The 20,569-nt window shown below is 42.7% G+C and overlaps 1 protein-coding gene across 5 annotated transcripts in view; it reads left to right on the top strand.

The window, feature by feature from the left end:
• The first annotated feature begins 10,479 nt into the window (after positions 1-10,479).
• ctnnal1 (catenin (cadherin-associated protein), alpha-like 1) overlaps positions 10,480-20,569 on the top strand; it is a 41,355-nt gene continuing 31,265 nt past the window's right edge. For 3 of the 5 annotated variants that reach the window (XM_018731914.2, XM_018731915.2, XM_018731912.2), the window contains exon 1: positions 10,480-10,898. In XM_018731914.2, the coding sequence (XP_018587430.1) occupies positions 10,776-10,898 (123 nt within the window). In that variant the 5' untranslated portion in view covers positions 10,480-10,775. The remainder of the gene's footprint in view (positions 10,899-20,569) is intronic. The other 2 variants (XM_018731917.2, XM_018731916.2) reach the window with 1 other exon arrangement.

Raw genomic sequence — 20,569 nt, 5'->3', positions numbered from 1 at the left:
AGGAATACATATATTATATACATATAAAGCTCTATCTGTATGTGCATTGATTTGTTACTGATGCTTTTTCCTAAAGAAACTTAGAATATTGCTGTACCCCACTGCTAAATTTTCTTGTGTATGGTACAGAGTCCCACCTCTAGCTGTTAGTTATTACAGCTGGAGGTGGGATTCAAACCTACAAATTGTGGGTGCACGTGCAGAATTGTGGTCACAGTACACTGGCAGCGCTTTTAGGTGTAAAACTTGTAGTGTTTACACTGTTTACATTGTTTCAACAGCAGCCATTGAGGTTTTAAAGAGGGAATCCGAATGATACTTCACTGAGGACATAATTCCTGACTGTGACATTTTCAGATCCACTCGCTTCATATGATGACAGTGGTGTAGCAGTTCCATCAGACATTATATACATATATATGTGTGTATATATATATATTTGACTCATGAGACTGAAGCAGCAGCGAAATTGCTGAGAACGAAGTGCGATAACAAAGACCAGAGAAAAGCAGACAAACCACCCTGTGCCACTGGTGTTATTGTGTGCGCATGTATTTCTAACAAACGATCATTCCTGTCTAAGTGCAGGAAACTAAATATTTCACTTAAAGTTTGTTATGAGTGACCCTTGGTCAGAAAACGGGCCTTGGGAGTCCGACTGTTACTATTTTTTTTTTTTTTTGGTTTTTTTTTTTTCCAACTGTAAATTTTAAAAATCTGCGTAAATAATTCCAACTCATTCTGAGAACAGGAGAAGCAAAGATTTTTGGAAAAAGTCTGAAAAATTCAGGAAAGGTCGTGTGGAGCGAGAACCAAAAAAACGTGTGCTGTAATGCAGGGCCATCGTGTAGCAAGTTTTATGGTCCAGTAGGTGGTACAATGTCCTCATTGAACACCAGCAGCTGTCTTTCTCTGGAAATCGCGGTGAGCCCAATTCACACCAGTAATAACTTCACTTTCAGTCCAGTCACATGCTATTGAGTCCCTGCAAAATTCTTCCTCGCCACACCATCAACATGCTTTCATAATTCACATAAATACACAATGACCACAGTTTGGTAATGCTGCACTTACGCTTCGTATTTTCATCTGTAATAATAACTCCTGTTATCTGACACCAGCTGTCATGTTGTGAGGTGGCTGAATGAGCGACATGGTATAAATGCGTCACTCATATATTTTTAGACATTGTATCTTGCACAGTTCTGTCGAAAAATAATAATGCTCGCTGTCCTGCAAACGTCACGTTATTCAACGTGAGGAATTGAAACGCTTAAATGTGAATAACCTTTTTTTCAAATCGTTTTCAAAATTTGTTTTCTGTTTTACCTTGTTCTGATTTGTCAACAAGAGCTGTTGAGGACAGTTGATAGTGTAGTGGTGGGCGCTTCTGCCGAGGGACCTGCAGGTTGTAGGTTTGAATCCCACCTCTAGCTGTAGTACCCTTGAGCAAGGTACTTACCCTAAATTGTACCAGTAAAATTACTCATTGTTATAAATGATTAAATAATTGTAAGCTGCTTTGGAGGAAAGTGTCAGATAAAAGAACAAATGTAAATTAAGAAGTGTTTCCTCAGTGTGTGTATATATAGTTGAGAGTGATTATTATAACACCATCCATTGCATTTTTCATTTTTTAAAAGATATTGAAAAGATATTTTCAAAGTAGAAGAGATCTGAACAGTTCTCCATCACTCCTCCTAAAAGCATTCTGCATATTTCAATGGGCCATGAGGCCAGAAATTAGATAAATGGCTCCGTTTCTAGGATTAGATGATATCACTGCACTCCTTCCTGCAGACCTTGACTCCATTTGGCGTTTTGGAACTTCCACGTTCAGGTATAGCGTCAGCACCCTGTCCTTACCTGCAAACATTTCATCAACCACTGCACGCGCCTCACTGACATGTAATATAGAATACCTATGGAGATGGAAATTTACTTTTCAGGTCTAGTATTAAAAAATACTATTAATTATTGCATAAACAAAATAGTTTGTTAAGAAATAGGTAGTAGAAATAACATTTCCAGAGGCTGACTTTCCTACTGGATCATTAAGCGGAAACTCTGCAAGGATCTATGAGGAATCATCTGGGTGGAACCAGGACCTGCTGTGTTTGTTGGCCATGTACTATGTAAAATAATACATTTTAACAACCTGTTGCTCCTGAACAGGTGCAGCAAAATTTACAGCGATAGGAAATTATATTATATTCTTCCAGATGTTGAAGATTATGGTGATGTCATTGCACTTAAAGTGGCAGCTGAAAGGATTGTGGAGCTGAATGCCTTAGAAGTCAGTTTTCCTATTGCTGAATTACAAGACCGCAAGGAGTCTAGAAGAAATATTGTACCTTACTCTGTGTGAGACACCCTAATAGATATCAGCAGTATCCCATTATCCACAGACACACATGTGAGAGGTCGTGCCTCCTTTTCAGGGATGAGTGCAAACCCGATCCAGCGTATGATGATGACAATTTATGATCTCGATTGTCTGCAAAGACCACTGAGAAAATGATTGTTGTCAGCGCGGGTGGCATATAAAAATATCGCATAAGAATATGAATGAAGGTAGCTGAGTCCAGAAGGGAACAGACTACAACCCCAGCATGTGGATATTTTAGCTCTTTAGGAAGGAAAATATTCTCTTTGGTATTATGTCAGCTCAGCATTCTCCCAAAAAAATGCACTGAAAAGCATTTATAAAGAAATTATGCGAAACACTGAAAAAAAGACTATTTAATGCTTTCCGTTGCTTGCTCCAGATCACCAGCAGCCCTGTGAGTCTCGGTCTGACATTTCCTCTCTCAATTGTAAAAACACATACAGAGAAGCATAAATACTGCTTTCAAAAACAGCACAAGCAATGCCGTCTCGGTGCGCACAATAGCAGATGGAACTGCAAAATCTGAAATTTGCTTTTGACTCCTTCGTCGTGCTTCTGGCACAACCCATCCAAAGCTGTTATCTGAAGGTTTCAGCTCATTTTCGAAATTTGCGGCTCATTGAGTGCACTCTAGTTGGCACAGCACTCAGTGTCAGGTAATTTGCAGCGCCAGAGATAATGCTACAAAAATGACAATGCTTTGTTTGCCTTCAAAACAGGATACCTGGTTTTATAGAGCAATCAGCTATGAATTGATACACATAGCCTCTCTGTGATGATATTAATGGCTTCAGCATCAGAGCTCATTGGAAGTCTTTACGTGATGGAAGGCTCCGGTGGGGCACTTTCCATATTTGCATTTAGCTTACGTATGAGGGGCAACGTTTTTTTTGGTTAAAGCGCCAATTTTTTGAGATATTGGGAGGAGAGAGTCTACATGTAGCGCATACGGAATGACGAATGGCTGAGGGAATGTACAGGATGCCGTGCCTTGAAATCCAGAGACAGTAATCCGTAATCGGGTAGTTATCAGATCTGGGAGCTCGAGTCACATTCCATTTCAGAACTGTGGTTTCGGATGCTATGTTCTGATTTTTTTACCTGATGGCATATGTGGTATGTCAGGTTCTTTCGCTCAGAGGAACAGGCCAAGTTTGCTGGCAGGAGGTGTTCTACACCCACCCTGTGCTGGATGTCCCAGCAACATCAGGGGAGTCTACAGACAGAAATGATGCTTCCCACAGCATCATAAGCATCAGTGTATCATATATCCTAAGAAATAGGCCCACCATATGGCAGTCAGCACAGCTAAATGAGAACGGTCTTTTTTCTCCGCAAACAACTGGGGAAAACTTTAATTAAAGCAATTTACCAAAAGAATGATTAGATAAAGTATAGAGCTGAACACTGGTTGTATCTCCCAAGAGTTATGATATTATCGCTCAGGACATAGAGGCTGCTTTGAGCAAAAAACTGGGATGCAGGTTTTTTGTCAAGAGTCACTTTCGATTTGCAAACAGCTGGTTTCATTGCAATATTTTTTTTCTTTTGGAAAATTTATTTTGTCTGAGGGTTTAGATTCTTACACCTGCAGGCGCTCTGAACTGTTGCCTCTCTTTTCTATAGTCAGTAGATCTGTCTAACCTAAAGGAAAGTATACGATGATGCGTCAAGAACATTTTTAATAAGATTCATTAAGGAATACGCTGGATTGGGGCTCCCCTTCGGAGCAAAGCAACCCCTGCCTTCAGGAGCAATAATTTTTGGAAATGCTAATTAACTGGTTAAATGAATTAAATTAGCATATGCATGGTTAGTGCAGAGAGATGCCCAGAGGTGCCAACCTACAAATAACAATTCATCCAGCCAAAGGTGCTACAGCTGAGACAGTAAAGTGTTTGTATATGATTGTCAAAGCCTTTCATAGAAAACCTAAACGCAGTCCTCACTGATATTTGGAATCCTCTCCTTTATTATTTAATTCTGTATCTCTGCTCTTTTTTTCTCTCTTTCTCATTTCTTTTTAATATTCAGGTGTTCAGGCATGAAAGTGTACAAGCTGTTTTAATGCATATTTCACACAGACAGGAGGAACATTAAGATAAAATCTCCAGCTTTCCAAGCTAGAAGCACAAGCCAAATTTTTCAAAATCAAGAGATCTTTCTACCCTTTGGAAAAATAATAAGTAAACACCACTTTGTTAACGGGGGGTGCAGTGGTGCAGTGGCGCAGTGGGTTTGGCCTGTGCCTGCTCTCTAGTGGGTCTGGGGTTTAAGTCCCGCTTGGTGTGCCTTGTGGCCATCCCATCCTGTCCTCGGTGTGTCCCCTCCCCCTCCAGCCTTACGCCCTGTGTTGCCGGGTTGGGCTCCAGTTCGTCGCAACCCTGCTTGGGACAAGTGGTTTCGGTCAGTGTGTGTGTGCACTTTATTAAGAACCCTATAATTTGTAACAAATAAAAGAAGAATAGAAAGGGAACAACCAACTGACAACGTATAAGTGACTGTGCATTAAAGTGCTGGAAGAAATATGCTGTTTATGGTAACAATGTAGAGTGCATGATTTGGGTGTTGAACTAGATACACATTGGGAATTGCCTTTGACCCACCAGTAGTTTCATGGATTGCACAGGATGACCTTGGAAAATATTTTTAACATATTGCAGCGGCATCAAAGAGATGGATCACTTGTTGGTGGCAGAGTGACATATTAGGAGTGAGAACGGTCATATAAGGGTAAAGACGAAGGAATATGTGCAGCGCAATGTGTGAGCAGGCTTTCCTGTGCCCTGATTCTTAGCAAACAAACTACACAAACTCCGAGAACTCTAATTCAGTCAATGGGCTGTATAAAAAATTTTGGTATGGTTGTGGTCTGAGAATATTAGTTGAAAGTTCATGTTGTTACTTTTGCCATTTACACAAAATAAATGTGAAGACAAGCATCTTAGGAGAGCCAGAGATATTTCACAGCTTTGCTCAGGACTCTGAAGTATGTAGGTGTGTGGTTTCCTGTACCACTTGTAATCATTTGGGTAAGTTATACCTTTTTTGATTTTTTTTTAGGTACATTAAAATCATTTTTCTGATTATCCTAAGACCACGCTGCTAAAATAGAGGGAACAAGTCCATTCCAGAGGCAGAGGCCTGAGGGAGGACACTTTAAATAAAAAAAAAAATAAAGAAGTTTTTGCTTTTTGGACCAGGATCACACACACACACACACACACACACACACACACTGTCTGAGCCGCTTGTTCCACACGGGGGTCACGGGGAGCTGGAGCCTAACCCAGCAACACAGGGCATAGGGCTGGAGGGGGAGGGGACAAACCAAGGACCGGACGCCAGTCCATCACAAGGCACCCCAAGCAGGACTCAAACTCCAGACCCACTGGAGAGCAAGACCCGGTCCATCCCACTGCGCCACCGCACCCCCTTGGACCAGGCTCTCCATTCTTAATTTTCATTTGCCGCAGCTGACACTAAATCGTCTACGGCAAATGAAAATTAAGAATGGAGAGTGGTAATGCCACTCCTGGAGCTGATGGAAGAGTCTTTCCATTTCCCTTAGCTCGACAAACTAATTCTCCAGCCAGGAGGCTGTGCAGATTGTACCTATTGAAAATGCAACTGCTTACATGAATTTTTAGCGATCATGCAAATACTGCTGCAAAATCGTACCGGGTTGACTTAAAAAAAGGCCGTGGCACATGGATGCCTTCGATTCCTCCAGAGTACTTCTCCTGCAGTCCCAGTGAAAGACTCAGTTAGGCAGGATGGCTCGAGGCAAGTGAGCGGAGAAGGATGACGCCGTGTATCAGCGAGAAGCTGAAACACAAACAAAATTACTTTAACGTCTGCGCACCGCGTTCTGTCGGGAAATTTAATTACAAACGTTTTTCCTCTAGTTCAATGTTGCATGCCCATCTGTTACAATTTTGCCTTAGCAGGTAATTGAAGACAACTGGCACTGGGGAACACAGTATAGAGGTTTGTTGTGAATAAAACACACCGAGTGACTGTTTATTCAGCTTTTTTTTTTTTTTTTTTTAATTGCACAAGTTGCATTCCTGCAGTAAGCCCCAGTATTGTGCTGATTATACCAGACTGGGAGAGATTTCAAATTTTATTCCACTTATAATACTGTACTAGTAATTTTGACCAACATATGTTTATTTTTGACCTTCTAAATATTCATTTTGCAGTACATTTCCATAAAACACATACTTATGCAAAAAAAAACTGACAATGAAACATCCGGGGGATATCTGGTCCACCAAGGAACCAGGTGGGAGGTGGAGAAAAGTGGATTTACTGGAATTACTGGTCTAATGGCTCTTAGCCAGAAAACACAGAATAACATAAGTCACATTAAAGAAAACAGACCCGCTGGCTGAAATAAAATAAAACATTAACATGTGACTGTTGCAGGGGTCAGTCAGCAGCTGGTGTAAAAAAAAGATTGAGGTAGTATAGGTATATAAATTAAAATGGTGTAAAAGTAATTGTACATTTGTCGATATTTACATTTGTTCATTTAGCTGATGCTTTTCTCCAAAGCAACTTCCAGTGGATACTATGTAGTGTTATGAGCCCACACACCTTATTCACCACAGTGACTTACACTGCTAGATACACTACTTACACTGGGTCACTCATCTATACATCAGTGGAACACACTCTCTCTGTCACTCACATGCTATGGGTGAACCTGAACAGCATGTCTTTGGACTGTGGGAGGAAACCAGAGCAGCTGGAGGACCCCCTCCCCCCCACAAACACACGCACGCACGCACACACACACATCCTTTCACACCACTCAGGTGCTGTGAGACAGCAGCACTACTCGCTGTGCCACTATGCCACCGGTATAGTTGGGTAATTTTACTGGTGCAATTTAGGGTAAGTACCTTGCTCAAGGTATGACAGCCAGAGGTGGGGAATGAACCTGCGATCTACATAAAGACACAGATATACAGGTTTTCACAGTAGATCAGGCCATGATGTGCTCATTTACCCTTAGCAAGCCTTTCCTCAGGTATAACTGTCAATCTATGAGATGGGGGTGTGGCCTATGCTGCCTGCAGCACCTAGGCATTAATCTTTCATTACTGCATTGTCATAATATAGTCTTTAGCTGGGTAAGGTTGCTCATGTACAAATCCCTTAATGGTTTTTCATTTAATATACACATATCTATGTCTAGGTTACACAAATTAGTGTCGTCTTAAAAAACATGCTCTCATATTCTTCTACGTACTTGATTCCAATAAGCCAGCACTGACCTCGCAAGTCCTGCACTTGCTCCTGATACCATAATTAGTCTTGGCGCATGAAAACTCTTGCTGAAGTTAAGTAACTGTGGGAAAATGAGAAACATCCTGTGTACAGATTCCTAAGAGTTTTCTAGTCACTTCACATTCACTGAACAATTAAGACAGCGTGAACGAGAACTCTGCAAGGTGTCCCCTAGTTTGCAGGGAGAAAGTAACACCTGGCATCTTTGAAAGAGTTGTGTGACTTCTTGCAGGAACAGACAGCGCACAAAAAGAGTAGTAAACTCTGCTGCACAATTAACAAGGAGGGTTTTACACATAATGGCACTTAGCGTCCTGTTGTTCCCTGTTCCTTGTTCCATGTTCCCTGGGCAATTGGAAAAACGAACGTACTTAGAAAATGAGATAGAACTTCATACGTGTAACCATTTAAACAGCTCAATCCCTGTATAATAACCAATGGGACCGAACTATTTCCTAGGATCTTTATTTTTTGGGCAGACACATGATCGCATGAGGAAATGATAAACAATTTTAGTATTATTTCCTCACAAAGGAATTCACCGGAATTCACCGACACACATTATGGAATGTACTTTAAGAAGATTCCCAACTCAAACATTCTCTTTTTCTGTGCTGGGGTTTGAAGCACAGTGCACACATCCACAACAGGATAAATTTAAACAGATGACTATGACCCACAGTTGTTTGTAGCATATCTGGAAATTTAGATGCAACATGTGGAAAGTGGGAAAGGAAACCAATGTCTGGCAGATAAAATAAGCACTGGGGTTTTGCGGTTATAGACCTATAGTTGTAACACGTATAATTACAGCACACAGTGTTGACAGTGAAGGCAAAGTCATTATAAATTGTTCTCAGGAGCTGTGCTTGTATTTTTAAACCTTCTCTGTTTTCTGTGCCGATATCAACATGATCAAAAATAAAAATATTTATAATAATAATTTTGCTATCATATTTTGTGGAACATATAGCTCAACAGGGACATTGATACTCATTGTGGAGGAAATTCATGGACAGTATAAATTTGTAAAGTACAAATGAAACTATAAACTCTATGAAACCTAAAAAGAGACAGTACGTTGTTTAGTGGTTCAGTCTGTGGCTTTGCAATCGGAAGCTCCTGGGTGTGAATCTCGCTCCTGCTCTACTCATGATCTAAGGTACTTACCCTAAATTGATACGGTAAGAATAAGCAGCTGTATAAATGGGTATATCATTATGAATGACCTTGGACAAAGCTAAATCATGGTTAGACTTCCTAATGTTATTATTTGCCAGATACATTTGAAAGTTCCACAATAAACTTTGAGAATTCCACGGAAAAGGTCATCCAAGTGATTCCCTCAAGTGCAGATCTGTCTTAAAAAGTGAATGTTATGAACACCAAAATTAACTTTCTGAAACAATGAGTTTCCAGTCTGCATAACAAGCTTCCAATCATCATTATCTGCACTGTATTCTCATTCATTGTCTCCATCAATTACAGCAGTGCCCTTCTTTATCATTACCTTTTGTCATTTCTCCTGCACATTGCTTGTAATTATGATTTTCCTTCTGAAACATGCCAGATTAAGGTGATACACAGTGTAGCCTAATCATAAAATTATCTGAGCACACATGGATGTGGGCACACTAAATATAAAACTACAATATTCACTGATTTGTAATATTTCATGAAGTTACAGGCATCAGACAGGGAGCAAATCTGTTATGAGCTTCATTACTTTTATAACACTTGGATTATTGCAATGCATTATAAAATGTGCATGCAAGAAATACTGCAACAACTACTACTGCTATATATAACAGAGGGCAGCTGGTGGCGCAGTGGTTAGAGATACTGCTTCTGGATCCGCAGGTTCGAGTCCCATCTCTGGCTGTAGTACCTGGGGTAAGGAACTAAATTACTCCAGTAAAACTACCTTGTAATAACCGTAACATTGTACGTTGCTTTTGGGGGGGGAGCATCGAATAATTATAATCATAGCAACATCGATAAAAGTAAAGTTTGGAACTGCCTGGTCGTCATTCATAGAGCTGGTGCCTCAGTTAAAACTGCAATACGTCTTGACACCAGAGAACTAAAGGTGAGACAATATTATTCTTCACTTTCAGCAGTGAATGATGCGATACGACGTACACAAATGGCGGTTAACTACTCTACAGTGCTTCCGCTTGGCAACGAAAAACAAAAGTCGTGCACTTTTCGGCGGTTGGAACAGTGAAAAATTTATCAAGATGGGTAGGACTCAGAGTGAAATAGTAGGAAAAAAAAAAAAAACAAATGAGTAACACTGAGCTACAGACAGAGTCAGGCAGTGCCCATCAACTCTGGGGAAGTAAAATATAGTAAATGCCAGAGCTGGTGCAGAAAGCAGCGTGGAACTGCTGGTTAAATATTATATTTGTACAGGAACTATAACCCTCAGTTTCATGATTTGCGTGACCTTTAAAGTTATATTTATCACTTTTCTAAGTGTCCCCAACTCCACCTCTGCGACCACTCGGTGCTCTGGGGGGGGGGGGGGGGGGGAAGAAAAACCATTTCACACTGTTATTCAATAACTTTACTAGGCTGAAATACGAAAAGTACTGAAACACAGAACAGCGAGCAGTGACTCTGCGCGCGCGTATGTGTGAGACTGGAAACAGATTTGCAGTGTTTCCTGTGCTCGCTGTGGCACTTGCGATGGCGGAGCCGCGGAACACGGGGAGTGGACGCCGTTCTCGCGGAATGCCGCGAAACGCGCGCGTGTGTGTGTGTGTGTGTGTGTCTGTGTCGTCACAGAGGTGGGGGGGTGGTGCTCGCGGAGGGGCGCGCGCAGAGTTCCGTGCAGAAGGCAGAGCGTCCGCTACGCTGTACGTCCGGATCACGTTTCCCAGAGTCTCCGCAGCAGCCGCCGCCGCGCCTCCGGGCTGCCTGTTGTACTACTGGACTGAAAGTGAATGGACGCGGGTGCGGAGCCCTCGCGCGGCGGGAACAAGTGGCAGAGTCTTTGAAGAGGAACGGCGGCTTGCGTCGCTCTTCTGCTCTGTTCGACCCGACTGTGTCCATCTGAAACATACACACACAGAGCTCGGCGGGAATGGCTTCATCTCCCAGCACAAGCAGCAGCAGCAGCGGCAGTGGCAGTGTGGGCAACTTGGACTCTGCGTTGGAGATAAAAACTCGGTCGGTGGAGCAGACCCTCATTCCTCTCGTGTCCCAGGTGAGCGCAGCCCCACGCCACGGCATCGCGGCTGTCTCTCTGTCTCTCCTCGCCTGCAAATACGAACGAAAAAGTGCCTTGGACTCTGGGAAACCTCGTGTGCACGTTGTATGACCGCCTGCTGTCTTACTCTCTTAGTGTCTAGTTTCGCCCCCTTCGCGCTGATGGTGGTGGGAGCGCGGCGTTCTTTCTTGTCCAGCGCGCGCGCACACACCAGGGAAACTCTTCTTTCCCCGCATGATAATAACGTAAAAAAGTTTTAGAAACTGAATGCAGTTTACTTTTTTTTTAAAAAAAAAAAAGAAAAAAACCTCTCGCATCTTATTTATTACCGCTTTTCCCGCGTGCACCGTTGATATTATGCAATGCACGTGACTGGAAGGGTCGGAACAAATCCAGATCTCAGCGTTGGGAGATTCGTGGGACAACCCGAACCGAACCCCCCCCCGTCAAACTTCATTTTACAAGTTGTTTAATTTGTCACTGACGTACAATGTGTTCCAGAAGTTTATATATGTCAGTGGGGAAAGTAAGTGCCTAATGTCTCGTGCCCAGTGTTTCTTGTCAGACCACGTCGGTCACGTGTGTGTTACCTGTGGAGGAGCATCTCACCCACAACCCACACCTGTATTCCCCACATGGCCTCCCTCAGAGCTCCTGGGTGTGTCTGCAAGTGAATAAAGTTAATAGGTGAGCAGTTTAACACTGAAAGTTTTAAAAAGCTTAAGTGCAGAGTTAGTGTATATATGTAACCATTAAGTTACTCATGAGGCAGTGGTTTTCCCATTCCCCCCTGTGCCGTATATTTGAAAAACTGTTTTGTTTTCCAAATTTTAAATGTGAAATCATCATGTACGTCTACACACGTTTTGCGTGTACGCGTGTCTGGAGAATTGCGTAACATTTCACTGGGACATGGGCTTGAAAATGTGCCGCGAACATAGTTGGTCCACCCAACGTTGGTCCTTGCTGGGCTGGTACTGTGCAGAAGAGGCTTTGAATTACATTTGTTCAATAAAAATGATCTCCAGAGAGTGACGGGTCTCCTCAATTTCTAGTTCTGTGAAGAATTCAAGCTTTAGAAGTGAGAATGAGGTGTACATTCCGTCATACCCAAATTCTGGAGGATATATCTGCACTTCTCTGTGGCTGGGTGGAAATTTCCTCAGTTGGGCACATTTTGATTGCAAAACTAGCAATGCTTTTACATTTGCATGACACTCTACAGTAAGTGATTCTGTGTTGACTTTCATTAATGCATTTAAATTGCTGTTTGCTGCATAAACAAGTTACGCATTTAATACATGTAATGTTCTAGAGCGCTATGACAACGAGGTAGACCTTTTCAAACTCCTCTTTATGCTGAATTTCTAGCAAAATTGTACTGATGCTTTTGGTATTCATTTTGTGAAAGATTTCGAGCAGCTGTAATGTACTGTACTTTCTCCTAGGTCTCCTGTACAGGTTTCATTTTTTTTTTTTTTTAAACAGAGATGCATAGAAATGGTTTCCATTCAAATATTATGAGTTACTTTGACATTGACTGTGTAAGCAACTACTCATGAATGGATTTATTTGAAATGCTTCCATAACCACTGCTTAAAAAAACTCCATTGCTTACTGCCATGATGAGTTCCTACTATATTAATGCCATTTTTTTTTTTTTTTTTTCCCCCTAGTTAGTGTTTTTATTGTAGTGTGGAGACCTAAGTTTTTTCCGCGGAACAACTTATTTACGTCGATAGGACGACACTGAAACTCCTTCCTCGGCTGCCTGACACTAAAAAGATTGCGTTGTTTTTCTTCAGTGAAACTTCTGTTTGGCTAGAGTAGAAAATAAAGGTGTTTAGATTCCATTATACTGAGTAATTGAAGACTTTACAATTGTATTCAACACGTAGCTTTACTTTGAGTTTCATCATAGCTTTCAGAGCAATGCAAGGCCGTGAGAGTGCTGTACCTGAAGCGTTTCTGTGCTTTAGAAGAGTAAGTTTTAAACAGCGTATAGTTTATTTCATTACCAACATTATAAATTCAGTTACTTTTACAATTTAGCTAAGGCAGGGCACCCACCCGCTTTCTTTTTGGTGGATTACGACAAAGTCTAGAGATCATGTAACGCATTCATTAGGCAATGGATCATGTAGCCGAAATGGTAATGTGACTTAGATTCGGGGTGAAAAGGTCAGACGCGTGTGTCTTGCTAATCATCGTAGGCGTTGGCGGTACTGAGCAGAAGATGCCTTTTATAATGGGTGACGGTCTCTGCAAAGGAGTCCTGACAAATGGCCAGTTAAGTGGCTGCCTCTTGCGTCGATCAGGATTCTCTGCTGCTCCCCCGGACAGCTCTGAACGGGAGGGGGGTGTTTGCGCTGACCGTACTGGTGTAAGAGCAAACCGTTGCCACAGTAGTGTTGTTGAAGCTGGGTGTTGGATTGCAAACAAACCCTTGCTATTTTAACTGTGCAGTAGCAGCAGTCGCTCTCTGGAGGGCTGTGACATTTGATACGTGGCAGTTAAAGACACATGCTTACTTGTTCCCAGCAGAATGCTAACCAATAAACCTGCAGTGTGCCCGCCTGTGTTTTTGCATTGCTGTTGTGTTCCCTGCCTAACCTGCCTTCAGCGCACGTGTTTGTTGTCGGCTTAATCGGAAGTACCAGATGAACCCAGAAAGCGAAATTATGCAATGCTTAATATATGGCGGCAACTTGGTGAAAAGGGCTGAGCGTTTGGTTGTGGGCTTGAATCTGACCCAGTGTGTGTGGCGTTTGGATATTCTCGCCGTGTTCATGTAGGCTTCCTCCAGAGGCTGGTTTTTTTTTTTTTTTTTTTTTTTTTTCTTTTTTCTTCCCCCCCCCCCCTCTTCTTCTTCTCCCCTACAGTCCAAAAGTGTGTTTTGGGTTGACTGGTGGCTCTAGATTGCCTTTATAGTGTGTGTATGATTGCCCCACCATAGACTATTTAGCTTGTATCCTGCCTTATGCCTCTGTGATTGTGGAATAGGCACAGGACAAGTGGTTGAAAAATGGGGGGGGGGGGGTTTCATTTACAGAAACTTTAGTCAGTTTTAATACTAGTTATTGCATTATGAAGTAGAACTTTGTATTGTGGACATGTGTGGGAGATGCCGAAAGAAGAGGAGACAATTAGTTCTTTAGTCATTGTCCCCCCCCCTCCCCCAAGGTGTTCATACTTGGTCAAATTTTTTTGGTTTATATGCCAAATGAGTGTGTTGGGGCTGGGGGGGTCATGGGAAGGTGATTCAGCCAGTGAAGCCCTTCCCTCCCCCAAAATATATGGCTAAGCCCCAGACTGCTGCTGTTCCTTCCTCTTCCACTGTTATCAGTACCTCCTACTTGCATGTAATTACAGCGCTTTGAAACTCCTGCTCAGGACCTGCCTCTCCTGGTGGCAGCTCAGGAAGTCTCATGGTGAAGAGAAGACGAGTGGGATCAAAAGAAAATGCTTCTCTGTAAGAGTCTTGGATTGTGCCTCTGCCTCCACTGAACCAATCCTTTTTTTTTTTTTTTTTCCTCCCCCCCCCCCCCCTTTTCAAAGAAAGCATATATTTTGTCATGTTCAATCTGTATAATGCTCCTCTGGGCTATCATGTTGTTTACGCATGTAGAAAGAGTGCCAAATATGTCAACTGTAAAATCATTAAATGAAGTACAGACTTCATAATGTCAACAGCGAAGGTGACCAGTTTTAAAGAGATGATGTCCAACCTGACGCAGGCCTACGTATGTCACAGTTGTGATGGCCATGTGAGGGTGGGACAGCCACCTGAGTGTGTGGGCAGAGCTGTGGCCATGTTCAGCTTGGTGAGTGGTGGCACGACGTGACCCACAAGAAGGGCACCTCTAGACAAGCCCTTTCCCACAAAACCATGTGGCACTTTTTGGATGAATGGGTCCGGTAGGAGGGGGGCCAGTTGGCGTAATCAAGAGACAAGTCAATAAGGAATTTAAGACGAGCCGTTTGATCTAATGTCTGAATCGGCCTGATGTTAAATCCATGTGGCACAAAGTACTTATTACACGTCTTTGTTGCCTCTGTTCTTTTTCTTAGGGGTTTGACACTGTAATTGGGTTGAATTCCTTATTAGGTCTCACTTTGTCAGGGCCATTTTTCATGCATGCATGGGTTCTCTGCCACTTCCAGGTTCTTTGTAAAATGGGTGAAAGGTATTCAGTTAAAACATGTTTGTTTTTTGTCTTTATGTTGATAGATTTCAGTATTGTTTGCACTTAAATAACACTTTGATACTGTCTCACTGTAATGTCATAAACATCGATTGCACTTTTTTTTTTCTCCAGAGTTGACAAAACAGCACAATTCCTTTTAATTTTGGCAAGTCTGTAGTGTACAAATTTTATTCTCACCTTGAGAGGTTCATCTGATTTGAGTCATTACTGATGCATTTTACCAACAGTAATGCCTCTAAATGAATCCCTGAGTTTCACTCTGTGCACATTTATAGTTTGCTTTTTGTGAAATTGGCCAGTAATGACAGAGACAAATTATATAGGCTTTTATGTCAAATTTTAGCTGGAAATTGATTCCCTCTGAATTTTGTATTCTGTTGTCACTGTTCTATGAAATTTTTACAGGTTTTTTTCAGAGGGGAAAAAATGTAATGCCATATAAATTGTCCATGGCCAGTTTACTCTAGTTTACATTTTTGCAGGGCATGGATAAAGGCTTTCCAGAATTTGAAATTACATATACTATATAATTATCAGTGCAACTACCAGTTCAACATTTCTTCTTTTTATAGAGATAAATATGTACATATTCCTTTTTTGAACTTAGCACAGAAGTCAAGGCCCTATTTTTTTAACATGTACGCCATGCTTTTCTTTGTAATTAATGGTTTACTCGTCTCTGCTAAACTGTATGTACTGTCTTTCTCTCATCATATCAAAAGTGGTTGGGTGAGATGCTCCAGTTGATCAAGAGCAGTCAGTGGAACCACGGTTTGAACCACAGGGCTGATCTTGGAGCAAGTGCTGTTGTTGAGCTCTCTCTCATCTGGGGTTGTGTTGTTTCAGCAGTAGTGATTGTTGTTGTTGGTTTCGTTGTTTGTCCTCCAGTTGAGTTTTCGGTGGCCGTATGTCAGGTGCAGCAAATCCATGCATTCCTTACCATAAAAGCAGTTTATGAAACCTTTCTGTGCCAATTGGAGAGCTACGGACAGCACAGATCTGGCCTCATTGGTTGTATCAAGGGACAAAACAACAATTTAACCTAAACACATGCTGTGCTTCCTGTGATAATAATGATAAACGAGTATTGCTTTGCAGAGACTGGCCAGGCCCTCATCTGGACTGGGAGGGAAGCGTGCTCTGCTAGTGATATGCGTGTGCAATTTCATGGGAAGCAACACGCAGATGTAAATGGGGGGGGGGGTCGATTCTCCTTCATCTGCTTGAGTATTCGGGCATTTATTTGGAAATGGATTCCCATTGAACTGTCTGAGGAACAAAAGGAACCCTTATGGAAGCCTTTAAAACAGGTGAACAATCCAGAAGTGAGAGGCAGAGGTGCTGTGCCGTATGCCACTCTACAGCATTACCTCTGTAGAGGTTTTGTGCAGAAGGTACCTGGAAGTCTAGGACGAGATGTGTTTTGTTGGCTTGGGATATGCAACTGTTACTGGATGCCTCTGACCTTCAGATTGAACACAGTAAAACTTCCTAGTGTAGAATAGTTTATTCCCGCAGATGTCAGTCTGACCTTTCCCGGGTATTATGCTGCATGATGAACATTCATCTGAACAAACAGAGCTCGCCTACGTTTCTTTCACAAAGCCCTAGCCTGTTTACCTTTTAGTAATGTGAAGTCCAGATCAATATTATGTTAACTTCTCAAACAAACCCAGTTGATTGATTTGAGGTTTGCCGGAGTGGGAAACAAATCCCCCCCCCTTTTTTTTTTTTTTTTTGTGTAAGGCTGACAGTTTACATTGATGTGAATAAGTGTCTGCCCTTTTGCACACGTTGGTGCTGAGGAAGAAGTGGGATCCAGGGAAATGCGGTTCAGTGAAGCATTTTGCTTTCAACGGCATCTGTGGCCATTGATCATGGAAAGTGAGAGGCAGCAGGTAGCGCGGTGCTGGGACACAAACTCGTAACCTGACGCCCACTGGTTCGTGCTTGGGAGGGCTCTGCTGTAGTACTTTAGAGGAAAGTTACTTAAGCTGATTGGCTATAATAAAAAGTGTCCCACGATATAAATAGTTTGAACGGCGAGTTGCTGTGGATCAAAATGTCAGGAAAAGCTATGGAATAATAAAATTGCTCCTTAAACCTGTCGCACCCAACACCCTTCAGGTGCTTCAGTGCTAAAATAAAGTTGATGGAGGAGAGCTGTTCTCTGTAACCATGGCCGGCATCATATAACACCTGGGCTCCTGCCCTGCTCGTATTTATTTCCTGTGGACCTGACATCTGTCGCTGGAACCACAAGTGATTTCTATCAGTCGCGCTGAGTGTTTCCTCCTGACCTTCAGGGGGAATACCCGAGTGGGAACACACACCCTTCCCCTGTTTTGGATGCACTTTAGCTGCACACTACCAGACCTGGAACTATGAAGCTGAGGCTTTCTGGTGTTGTGAAACAAGCCAGGTTTGGCAGAAGAGCTGTGCCCTTCTGGATGTATGAGCAATGGTGGTCTTCACAAGAAGCCACATGTAAGGGAATCATGCATGGATTCCTGCCAGGCAGATGGAAATTTTGTGACCCTTTTTTACATTATTCTTCTACCAGTGGCTCATTGCCAAATTCTTTACCCAGGACTGAGTTCACTGAGGTGGAAAAAAAATAAACCTCTGCAGAATTACAATGGAAGATTAAGCATTTTTCTCATCACAGTGCTTGTGAGGCGGGGGGCACCGTTGGTGTGCATCTTCTCGCCGCATGTTCCGGTTTATAAAAGCTGGTCACGGTACTTCATTCTCCTGATTTGAGGTATCCTGGAGGTATAGCGTATCTGCTACTTGAGCTTCTCGGCAGGGATGCAAAGCGATTAATCCAGTTCTGTAGCGGATAATGGCTGGCAATAGGGACATTGACTTGCAGCGCCTCTCCAGCTGTCTTGATGTTTGTTGAAGTTGTAAAAATGGGCCATTTGTGCCGACTATGCATTTGAATGTGAGGACCTTGTGATGGATATCGCACTTACTTTGCATTCAAGATTAGTATTGCATGTGTAATCAAAGAAGCCCAATGCCCTGCTTGTCATTTCTTCTGTCACGATAGCCATAACTGAGTGAAGATGGACCTTTCATTGATGTCTGTTTTGGCACTTTAGGTAACGTTCTGTTTCTTCAGTACATCCTTTTCGCAGCTCTCGGAGGAACCCATGTAGAGGCCTTTTGTGCAGAGCACTGAGCGTTATGGTTGAACATGGATGCTGGGCTTGATGTGATTGCATTTAAAAGCATTCTGGGAAAGAAACATTGCTTTGTTATGTCAGACTCTTGCTTTCTTATTCCTGAGGCTTCACTGGTGGAAAATGCAATGGAATTAGTTCTTTGTTGAGGAAAGCTAATTGATATTCATGTAACTCCTAAAATATGTGATATGGACTCAACTGAAAATCTTATCTTTTGGAGATCTGGAGGAATGCAGATGAGATGCTGTCAGTCCATATTCTTATGTGGATTTAAGTGCAGAGTACATCATACCGAGAATCGTGTGCTGTACCCTTCCGCTGAGGTCATTGTTTGGACTCTGCCCTCTAGAAATGGAGGCTGACCGCGATAAACCTCAAATATCACATCATGGGTCTTTGATTCTTTGGAAATAATGTATTTAAATAAAACAGGATGAAGGTGGACACTGTTAATCCCAAAAGGCAAAAAAGCCACTTTTTCCATATGGATGGTCAGGATTTCTGTGTTATTGGCTCTTAATGTGGAGTTTTCAGTGTTGTACAGTTGTATTGGCTTGGACTGTAATGGGTTAAAAAAAAAAAAAAAGCCACACAAGAATTTGTGCTCAATTGCATAGTGGATCAGGACACAGTGATATAAGCAAAATAACTTATTTTATTTTAAAGTGACACAGGAAAACAACTTTAAAAGACATGGAGATAATGATCAAGTCAAGGGGGGAGGAAAAATCCTGTAAGTTTTTCCTGCATGAAAGCCTGCTGTGCTTCCTGTGGAATTTTGATGCAAGGGGTCTATCCAAAATGATTGCTCCCATTAGTGTGCCAGTACTCATCCCTGCGGGCAAACAGAATGGTGCGCATTTAGCACTTCATCCCCGTGAAAGTGGACCAGCCGAGAGAGTCCTGGTGGGAAGCGCAGTGTTCAGCGCCAGATCGAATTCTGAAGCTCCGTCAGTCACTCCGCTTCCCTCCATTCACAGAGCTGCGCGATTGCTGCTTTTGGGAAATCTCTGAAGACGAAGTGCCAACAGTGTGCCGGAACAATGAGCCAGTGTAGAACAGCCTGGGGCCTTGGTGGGAGGGGTGGGGTCAGAAATTTAAAAAGAACTTGTGCCTGTAGACATTTAATTCCTATGCTCATCCATTTGCATCCCTTTTAATTTGGACTCTCTTTTCATGGAAGCGATTTCCTGTGTCCTGTCAGTTGCTGTAATTGTGGTCCGATTTCCTTATTTCGAAAGACCCTTGGTCACATCCAAATAAATTCAGCTTTCTCTATCAGACAGGTCTCCAGTTGTATAAAAACACTAGGTTTATATCGCTTGTGCTCATACTGTCTTGCGGTTTCTTCCAGCTGTGCTGATGCGTGCCTGGTGCCCTGCGGTTAGAAGCTGCATTCAACACCCGGCCATCAGTTCTGCTGCAGGAATTGGTAGTGAAAGCGAACCCTGGCTGTCGCCTTTCCAGGGACAAGGTGTGACAGGCAGCACGGCCACCGTCCCAAGGCGACTGTAGGTTGACCACGGCATTCCAGTGTGAGACTCTCATTTCCAGGCACCGTGTGCGTGCTCAGCCGAGACTGACAGCCCCAGCAGGGGTAGGTCAGAGGTTGTTGTTGGAGAAGCCAGACGCACGGCGCCACGCTAGTACTTCGTGAGTTGCTGATCTGTCCACACCAGCGGAGAGCTTGGCACAGAGAGCACCCTTTTAATGCCATAACTCAAGTTGAACTTTGTCCTTCAACATTTGCGCTTTGTGCACTCTAACAGTGTTAAAATGCCGTTTACACTCCTGTCTCTTATTGGAGGGTGACAGCTGGTCTGAAAGAAGCATGTGTGTGATGGCTGCCCTATGGAGTGTGTGCCAGTCACCCTGTTTTTGTCCTATGCTATAGGCTGCCACTCCTTTTCCCATACAGTCGGCACTCATTGCATAACATGTTGCTCAAGGTGAGACCACATCAAGGGATTAAATCGCTATGGTCTGTTCCTGACCGTTTCTGAGCTCTTACTACAATCGACAGTTTTTGATAGTTTAAGGAAGATGCGGGGTAGCTGATGGGATATGGTATTGGCTGCGGTTGCCTTTAATGTGAGCTTCAGGTGCTTCTTGGAAACCTCGTGAAGAAAGTAGAAGAACAGTAGTAAATTTGAGCTGCAGGCTCTGCTTGCGTAGCTCAGAGTTGTCAGAAGTTGTGGGTTTCAATCTTACTGCTTACAGCATTTACAGCCTCCCAAATATTTAAGTGTGAGGTCAGTAGTTTATTCCT

The sequence above is a fragment of the Scleropages formosus genome, chromosome 23 (assembly GCF_900964775.1).
Source record: "Scleropages formosus chromosome 23, fSclFor1.1, whole genome shotgun sequence".
Classification (NCBI taxonomy): Eukaryota; Metazoa; Chordata; class Actinopteri; order Osteoglossiformes; family Osteoglossidae; genus Scleropages; species Scleropages formosus.
This window is presented reverse-complemented; position numbering and strand designations above follow the sequence as displayed.